Raw genomic sequence first — 10,245 nt, forward strand, 5'->3', positions numbered from 1 at the left:
AAAATTAAAGCTGAAATCAATCAAGCAGAAACCAGAAGTACAGTAGAGCAGATCAACAGGACTAGAAGCTGGTTCTTGGAGAGAATCAATAAAATTGACAGACCACTGGCAAGACTTATCCAAAAGAAAAGAGAAAGGACCCAGATTATTAAAATTATGAATGAAAAAGGAGAGGTCACAACGAACACCATTGAAATTGGAAGGATTATTAGAAATTTTTATCAACAGCTATATGCCAATAAACTAAGCAATCTGGAAGAGATGGAATCCTTCCTGGAAACCTATAAACTACCAAGATTGAAAAAGGAAGAAACTGATTTCTTAAACAGGCCAATTAATTATGAAGAAATTGAGTCAGTGATAAACAACCTCCCAAATAACAAAACTCCAGGCCCGGACAGTTTTCCCGGGGAATTCTACCAAACATTCAAAGAAGAAATAATACCTATTCTCCTAAAGCTATTTCAAAAAATAGAAACAGAAGGAAAGCTACCAAACTCATTCTATGAGGCCAATATTACCTTGATCCCCAAACCAGGCAAAGACCCCCTCAAAAAGGAGAATTACAGACCGATTTCCCTAATGAATATGGACGCCAAAATCCTCAACAAGATACTTGCTAATAGAATCCAACAGTTCATTAAAAGGATTATCCACCACGATCAAGTGGGATTCATACCTGGGATGCAAGCGTGGTTCAATATTCACAAATCAATCAGTGTGATACATCATATCAACAAGAAAAGACTCAAGAACCATATGATCCTCTCAATCGATGCCGAAAAAGCATTTGACAAAATACAGCATCCTTTCCTGATTAAAACCCTTCAGAGTGTAGGAATAGAAGGTACATTTCTCAATCTCATAAAAGCCATCTATGAAAAGCCTACTGCAAATATTATTCTCGATGGGGAAAAGCTGGAAGCCGTTCCCTTAAGATCAGGAACACGACAAGGATGCCCACTCTCGCCACTATTATTCAACATAGTACTAGAAGTCCTTGCAACAGCAATCAGACAACAAAAAGGGATCAAAGGTATTCAAATCGGCAAAGAAGAAGTCAAAATGTCTCTCTTCGCAGACGACATGATACTCTATATGGAAAACCCAAAAGAAGCCACTCCCAAACTATTAGAAGTTATAGAGCAATTCAGTAACGTGGCGGGATACAAAATCAATGCTCAGAAATCAGTTGCATTTCTGTACACGAATAACGAGAACGAAGAAAGAGAAATCAGGGAATCCATCCCATTTACAATAGCACCAAAAACCATACGTTACCTTGGAATTAACTTAACCAGAGACGTAAAGGACCTTTATTCTAGAAACTATAAATCGCTCTTAAAAGACATTGAGGAAGACATAAAAAGATGGAAAGATATTCCATGCTCATGGATCGGAAGAATTAACATAGTTAAAATGTCCATGCTACCCAGAGCAATCTACACTTTCAATGCTATCCCGATCAAAATACCGGGAACGTTTTTCAAAGAACTGGAACAAATAGTCCTTAAATTTGTATGGAATCAGAAAAGACCCCGAATCTCCAAGGAACTGTTGAAAAGGAAAAACAAAGCTGGGGGCATCACAATGCCGGATTTCGAGCTGTACTACAAAGCTGTGATCACCAAGACAGCATGGTACTGGCACAAAAACAGACACATAGACCGGTGGAACAGAATAGAGAGCCCAGAAATGGACCCTCAGCTCTTTGGGCAACTAATATTTGATAAAGCAGGAAAAAACATCCGGTGGGAAAAAGACAGTCTCTTCAATAAATGGTGCTGGGAAAATTGGACAGCTACATGCAAAAGAATGAAACTTGACCACTATCTCACACCATACACAAAAATAAACTCCAAATGGATGAAAGACCTCGATGTGAGGCAGGAATCCATCAAAATTCTAGAGGAGAACATAGGCAGCAACCTCTACAACATCGGCCAAAGCAACCTTTTTCATGATACATCCCCAAAGGCAAGAGAAACAAAAGACAAAATGAATTTATGGGACTTCATCAAGATTAAAAGTTTCTGCACAGCCAAGGAAACAGTCAGAAAAACTAAGAGGCAGCCCACGGAATGGGAGAAGATATTTGCAAATGACACTACAGATAAAGGACTGGTATCCAAGATCTACAAAGAACTTCTCAAACTCAATACACGAGAAACAAATAAATCAAAAAATGGGCAGAAGATATGAACAGACACTTTTCCAATGAAGACATACAAATGGCTAACAGACACATGAAAAAGTGTTCAAAATCATTAGCCATCAAGGAAATTCAAATCAAAACCACACTGAGATACCACCTTACGCCAGTTAGAATGGCAAAAATAGACAAGACAAGAAACAACAATTGTTGGAGAGGATGTGGAGAAAGGGGATCCCTCCTACATTGTTGGTGGGAATGCAAGTTGGTACAGCCACTCTGGAAAACAGTGTGGAGGTCCCTTAAAAAGTTAAAAATTGAGCTACCCTATGATCCAGCCATTGCACTACTGGGTGTTTACCCCAAAGATACAGACGTAGTGAAGAAAAGGGCCATATGCACCCCAATGTTCATAGCAGCAATGTCCACAATAGCTAAATCGTGGAAGGAGCCGAGATGCCCTGCAACAGATGACTGGATTAAGAAGTTGTGGTCCATATATACAATGGAATATTACTCAGCAATCAGAAAGAATGAGTTCTCAACATTTTCTACAACATGGACGGCACTGGAGGAGATAATGCTTAGTGAAATAAGTCAAGCAGAGAAAGACAACTATCATATGATTTCTCTCATCTATGGAACATAAGAACTAGAATGATCAGTAGGGGAAGAAAGAGATAAAGAAAGGGGGGATAATCAGAAGGGGGAATGAAACATGAGAGACTATGGACTATGAGAAACAAACTGAGGGCTACAGAGGGGAGGGGGGTGGGGGAATGGGATAGACCGGTGATGGGTAGTAAGGAGGGCACATATTGCATGGTGCACTGGGTGTTATACACAACTAATGAATCATCGAGCCTTACATCGAAAACCGGGGATGTACTGTATGGTGACTAACATAATATAATAAAAAATCATTATTAAGAAAAAAAAAAACTCAGTCGAAAGATCCTAAGTAGTTTAAGACATCCCTATGGCCAGACACATAAAGGCTGTCGATAATCTACACACCCATTTCTCTGATTATAGCTCCCCCAAAGTAATCTTAAGAATCGAAAATGCCAGGAGCATTGAACTCACGGAGATTCTCAAAGCCACACAGATGAAGAGGGAGAGGACAGAGAGGTAGATCTGGAGTCGCTTTCCACCAAACCTCTTCCTCAGATATTCTGGCATAGTCATCACCTGCAGAAACAGACATCAACAGGGATTCACCTTCAGAGCCCAGCACCTCCAGATGATTCAACGATTACTAAGCTCCTGTGCACCTGTCCATGTGTAACTCTGCGTGGTACCTTAGGAATACAAAGTTGAGAAACACACAGTCCCTTGGGACAGCAGTGAGCCCGGAATAAACACAGGCATTGGAATCAGATATCTTAGGATCCAGATCCAGATCTTAGGACATTTACTAGAAGTGTGACCTTTGGCAATCGACAACCTCTCTGAACCTCCATTTTCTCATCTGTAAAGTGGGAGTTTAATATGAAATTAGTTATAAAAGACCCACAGCAATACCAAATGCATGGTAGATGCTTAACAAATAATTTTTATTATTTTCACCAATAATGTTGCTGTCTAGTAAAAACAATGTTATTTATAAATAACCGCAATGAATGGTTACATAATAAATGGATAATTAAACAAATTGCTAATATATACTTGGGTATATATTTCTGTGATTATCTTTTTAAAATTATTTATATGTTCAGTTAGCCAACATACAGTACATCATTGGTTTCTGATGTAGTGTTCAATGATTCATCAGTTGTGTATAACACGAGTGCTCATCACAACATGTGCCCTCCTTAATACCCACCTATGTGATTATTTTTATTGAAAAGAAGAGAATTACATTAAATCCCTACTGAGAGAAAAGTCTGAGGTTATCCTTACTGAAATATGAGATTAACTATGTGATATATAAGTAGTACAAGGAGCAGCTTTCCGGTTTCTTCATAGCAGATTAAGCTCATGAGTTAATCTCCCCCAGTATAAAAGAATACATATTTATATAATATCAAAAGCAAAAAAAGGAACACTTGGTGGCTCAGAAACTGTGTGGAACCCCCTCAAACATGGCAAACCACAACTAAAAATACATGCGTGAATACTGTGGCATTGGTCTTTGTCCCAACGAGAGCATCCTTCAACAGAAGTTGTTCAAGCCTGGTACTAGAAAGGACCCAAGATGAGCAAAGAGAGAATGTATGGTGACCTGCAGAGGTACAAGCCAGAAGGCTCATCTGCTGAGCACCCTCATCCCGAGAATTAGTCCAGGATATAACACCTCATGGCCTTAGCACCAGCAGCAGAAGAATAAATGTGGGAGCTAGGCTCAGAGGCACAGAAGTGGTTGAAAACACCTGGGTTGAAGGGGAGCTGGTGTAGCTGTGGTATATCACCCTTAATTAAAAAAAGAAATTACTTTACAAATCTTAGAATGGCAAAAATTGGAATGAAGAAAAATACCATGTGTTGGTGAGGATGTGGGAAAACGGGAACCCTCACAATAGTGATCAGCAAGAAGACAGCAGACTGTAGCCAATTTCAAGAGCAATTTGATAGCATTTAGTGGATTTATGTAAGTGTAAGCCCAGAGGTCCTGGGACAAGTGATATTACCCAGGTTTCATGACTGAGCAAGAATGAGCAATTAAATGAATGCCTGACAGATGCATGAGAACATTTGGAGATACTCACGTCTGCCTTGATGTATATGGGGACAAAGACCCAAGCTAGAACCAGCAACAGCAGTGAAGCCTGCAAAACAAAACAAAACAAAACAAACAAACAAAAACAGAAAAGAGTATGAAGTTCGAGAGGCTTGGCTTGTGCGATTTATCACTTCATTACCTCTGAGTCTGAAAATAAAATAAGTTTGCATGGATCCTGTCCCACTCAACCAATTATGAGCCCAAGACAGCTGTGGATTCCTTTCCTCTGTTTCCATGACTCAGACACCACACTTTCCTGGGGCTTAAGGTGGGACAAAAGATGTGTGATATAAAATGGATAGAAGATAAGAGATCCAAGCCCAGCTGGACCCCTGGAAGGTCATACAATTTTTGCTAAAGGGAATAATTCTTGAATGGAAGGAATTATATACACAGTGACAAAGCAATGAGAAAACAATTTGGTGATAGAAGAATATTCCCACTGTCCCTCAAGTCTTGCCATATAGAATAATGATAATAGGATGATCTTATATTAACAACTATTTACAAAGAACCTTCACATATATCACTCATGCTGCCTTCACAACAATCAGGTGGGACAGATACGATAGGCAGTTATTCCTGTTTTATGGAAGGGGAACCTGAACCTCACAGAGATTAAGGAAGTTCAAGGTCACAGGCTAAAAGAGCCATGCTCTTGGCAACCTGATAATCACACACACTGGGGCCATAGGGCATGTTGTTCACATCTCTGGAAGCTGGCTCGATCCTGGAGTTTATGGCACTATCAAAACCAAACTTGGACCATAGGTCATGTCTGGAGACTTGGTCCATTCTGGAGTCCCTGATACTACTAAAGCAAAGCTAGGGGCAAAATCTTCAACAAGGGAGGGGTACAGGCATTTTTGATAATTCAATTTCATTTCCTAAGTTCATCCATGCACGATCTGTTTACACTTTCACTGTGATCTGACTTTTTTCCACATAAGCATCTCCTTCTGACCGAAATGCATGCACATGTACATGCAAACACCAGAAAGGATACAAGAACAGAAAAAGCTCAAGCAACTCAAGAAATACTAATGCACGTGGCCAGCCAAGTGCTAGATGGTGGGGTGATATGAATGACACGAGAGGAGATGGTCCCTTCCTTAAAGGACTTAGTGTCTAATTAAGAGGGCACAGCTTCTACTGGTGAAATGGCAATAGAGCAATTAGGAACTCAATCACAAAGTCTTAAAAAAAAAAGTCTTGTAGATTCTATCTACTATCTCTAAATTATTCACTCCTTACTCTGCTGTCACTTCCTTATCCAGGTCCCGCTTGATCAGTTTCTGTTCATCTATCTGGTACCAGCTCCACAAAGCTTCTTTGACATGTGTCAAGTCTGACCCATCATCTGGGATGGATGCCCTTCCTGTGTGAGCTCTCTCAACACTCCATGCTGCTTCTCAGCTTGTGCTTTCTACTCCAGAGTGAACATGCATTTGTCTCTCCCGCTGTGATGTAAGCTTCTCAAAAGAAGGGACTATTGCTTTTTATATTTTTCTATTCTCTGCATCTAGTTCAGAGCTGGACACATAGTGTAATAGCTCGGGGAGGAAAGAAAAAAATGGGAGCTAAAAAGATCAAGGAGGTCAAGTGAAAGTGGGGAATGAACCATTTAGAAATGACATTCCTGGTGGGAATACTGCTTGAGCGAAATCTCAGAGGTGGGGAATAATGGGACTGGACTGGCTCAGGCAGGCAGAATGGGGCCACACAGGGAAGGCCCTGAGTTTCAAACAATGAGTAGGTTATAATGAAAAATAGAAATCAAATCAAAGAGGAGTTTATCCTATACAGACTCCCAGAAAAACATACCTGGAGAGAGTTTGGATTTAAAGGAAAAAGCCAAGAGAGTGGACCATCTGAGCTGAGGCCAAATGGGAGGTCCAGTTTATTTGTTTTAATTTTCTTAAACCTTTATCGAGGTATGGCTGATATACAAAAAATTGTGCTTATTTAATGTATACAATTTGATGAGCTTGGACATATGTGTACATCCATGAAACCATTACCATAATTAAGGTAATAAACATAACCATTATCTCCAAAAAAAAAAAAAAAGGAAAAAGCCTATGATGTCACTTACATTCCATTCAAATGCTGCAGTGGCAATTCCTGAAGCCGCTCCTGTCCCAGCCAGCCCCACAAAGTGGCCACTGCCGATGTTACTAGCGAAGAGAGAGGCGCCCATCTGGAATCCGAGAGAACAGACTAGTATCAGAGTTAAGAGACCCAAATCAGGGGCGCCTGGGTGGCTCAGTCATTGAGCGTCTGCCTTTGGCTCAGGGCGTGATTCCCGTGTTCGGGGATCGAGCCCCACGTCGGGCTCATCCCCTGGGAGCCTGCTTCTTCCTCTCCCACTCCCCCTGCCTGTGTTCCCTCTCTCACCGGCTGTCTCTCTCTCTGTCAAATAAATAAATAAAATCTTAAAAAAAAAAAAAGGATTGGGATCAAAGAAGGAATGTGCCGGTGATGGTAAGGAGTCAAGGCAGAAGATTTTTGTTGAGGACCAGGGGAAAAATATGACACAGAGCCGAACTGAATCTTCTCAAATGCCACATTACACTTGCTCTCATAATGGGTGACACACTGTCATTTACTGGAATGACAGGGCAGAACCTTGGGGTCAGGGATTTAGGAAAACACACCAGCAAGTAGGCAACCAATGCACATCAGAAACTAAGCATTCCCGTGTTTTCTTTACTCACTCTAAAACACGCACACAGGAAATTTATCTTTGGGAAATTCTGCCCACTCACCGGCCACCAGGCTATATCTCGACCAGCCAAGAAGAAACCTCCAATGGTGCCCCGGTTGGTCTTCAGCATCGCCTAAGCAGAAGGGAAGACATGTGAGGGTCGAACCACCACAGGAGAACCCAGCCAGAGCGTTCATAGTAGTCACGCTCTCAACACTCTTAAACAGAAACATTTTCCTAGAAACCGTGATATAGCATCAAATTTACCATGCACGTATTGCATGGTGCACTGGGTGTTACATGCAAGTAATGAATCATGGAATGCTACATCAAAAACTAGGGATGTACTGTATGGTGACTAACACAACATAATAAAAATTATTATAAAAAATAAATAAAAGTTTTCAAAATCATAATTTCATAAAAATGGGAGGACTTTAAGAAATCATATAATAGCATCTTTATTCGTTATGCTAGGAGTTGGCAATGCTGAACAGACTAAGTCTGAAGTTCTCACTGCTGGCTCTGTTCCAATGATGGGGTTGGTAGGAGAATAAATGAACTGAATAAGCATTATTTGCATCATACACAGACAATGATTCTGAGAGAAGCATAATGAAATCAGACAGCTGTTAATGTTCTCTTAGCTTTGTCACCTTGTCACACCACAACCCTCCCTCCCTCAGACATTTTAACCCTAAGTTTGTGCCCACCATGAATACCCCTTTGGATTCCTACGTACCCACAGCCCGACAGCCATCACCACCATGAAATAGATGACAATGACAGAGATGTCAGCAGCATTTTGGATGCGCTCTGACATCTCAGGAGGACCCAGGGTCTCAGTCACGGTGCCGGGGTTTAACGTGCTGGCCATGGCTGCAGGTAGTGCTTTTTCTTCCCAGGAAGGGCCTTTCCTTATATAAGCTCAGGGTTAATAATCAGCCTTGAGTAGGTAGGGCATGCTATCACAGCCAGCTCCTGAATATGGGGACCTTTAAACCTCTCTGAAGCTCTGAGACCCTGGTTCTTCAGCAGTCAATGTTGACTTAAGTGGATGGTGGGAATGAGCAGTGAAAATAAGAAACAGAATAAGAATTGCAGGTAAAGAGTGGGGGTTCACTAAGTGGAAAGATGGGTTTTTAAGATTTGACCAGGTTGAATGAAGATTAGGAAGAAACGAAGGGAACAAGGAAGGAAGGAAGGAAGGAAGGAAGGAAGGAAGGAAGGAAGGAAGACAGAGTGAAGGGGCAAGAAAAGAGCCAAGAGGGACAGTGGGTGAGGGTCCTTCATGGAACAGATAAGATTCTTCACCAAGGAATTATATCCCTTGAAAGTGAAGTTAATTGTGCATTTCACGGGTTCCAAAGTCTCATATGTCTCTGGAATAGGTAATCTAAGTGGGCTTTATATGACACGTTAGGACCATGGTGGCCCATACAGGAAAGAGAAGTGGCTCTACAAGCAGGGTTGTTGTGGGGCCGAACCAGAGGTTTTGACAATGAGTGAATCAGCTAAAGAACATGTAATAGTGATTTTTTGATTTATACTTCTAATGCATTCCTTTTCAAAGCTGAATAATAATATACCATTGCATGTATAGAACACATTTTGTTTATCTGGGGGCCCAGTACCTTATCAACTGACTAAAGTTAAAAGTAAGGCCTCAACGTTTTTCTTCCCTCCATATTTTTTGTTAAAATAATGTGGTAAAATATACAAAACATTAAATTCACCATTGTTGGCATTTTTTAAAAAAGATTTTATTTATTTATTTGACAGAGAGAGAGAGAGAGACAGCCAGTGAGAGAGGGAACACAAGCAGGGGGAGTGGGAGAGGAAGAAGCAGGCTCCCAGCAGAGCAGGGAGCCCGATGCGGGGCTCGATCCCGGGACTCTGGGATCACGCCCTGAGCCAAAGGCAGACTCTTAACACCTGAGCCACCCAGGCACCTCTAGGTTGGCATTTTTTAAAGTAAGCTCTACGCCCAACGTGGGCTCGAACTTACAACCCCAAGATCAAGATCACATGCTCCACTGACTGAGCCACCAGGCACCCTCACTGTTGTCATTTTTTAAGTGTATAATTCAGTGGCCTTAAGTACATTTTCAATATTGTGCAACTGTTACCGTGATCTACTTTCAGAACTTTGTTATCATCCCTAACAGAAGTTCTCTACCCAATAAACGATAACTCCGTGGAAGGAAGGAAGGAAGGAAGGAAGGAAGGAAGGAAGGAAGGAAGGAAGGAAGGAAGGAAGTGCCCAAAGTTCATTATTGCTTTAGTTTCCCTTGCCTTTGGAGACGTATCCTGAAAGAAGTTGCTGTGGCCGATGTCATAGAGGTTACTGCCTATGTTCTCCTCTAGGATTTTGATGGATTCCCATCTCACATCAAGGTCTTTCATCCACTTAGAGTTTGCCTTTGTGTATGGTGTGAGAGAATGGTCGAGTTTTTTCTTCAGTGTATAGCTGTCCAATTTTCCCAGCACCATTTATTGAAGAGACTTTTTTTTTCCCCATTGGATGTTTTTTCCTGCTTTGTCGAAGATTAGTTGACCATTGAGCCAAGGGTCCATTTCTGGAGTCTCTATTCTATTCCACTGATCTATGTACCTGTGTTTGTGCCATTACCATGTTGTCTTGGTGATCACAGCTTTGTAGTA

General features: G+C 41.2%; 1 protein-coding gene across 1 annotated transcript in view; it reads right to left on the reverse strand.

Moving 5' to 3' along the window:
• Positions 1–8,458, reverse strand: part of LOC123788259 (solute carrier family 5 member 4) — a 44,052-nt gene extending 35,594 nt beyond the window's left edge. The window contains exons 1-5 of the mRNA XM_045791546.2: positions 8,324–8,458; positions 7,643–7,714; positions 6,970–7,074; positions 4,861–4,920; positions 3,239–3,343 (exon numbers count right to left, since the gene is read on the reverse strand). Of these exons, the coding sequence (XP_045647502.2) occupies positions 3,239–3,343; positions 4,861–4,920; positions 6,970–7,074; positions 7,643–7,714; positions 8,324–8,458 (477 nt within the window). The remainder of the gene's footprint in view (positions 1–3,238; positions 3,344–4,860; positions 4,921–6,969; positions 7,075–7,642; positions 7,715–8,323) is intronic.
• Positions 8,459–10,245: the final 1,787 nt, after the last annotated feature.

Source organism: Ursus americanus, chromosome 30 (assembly GCF_024610735.1).
Source record: "Ursus americanus isolate L20-20 chromosome 30, mUrsAme1.1.p, whole genome shotgun sequence".
Lineage (NCBI taxonomy): Eukaryota > Metazoa > Chordata > Mammalia > Carnivora > Ursidae > Ursus > Ursus americanus.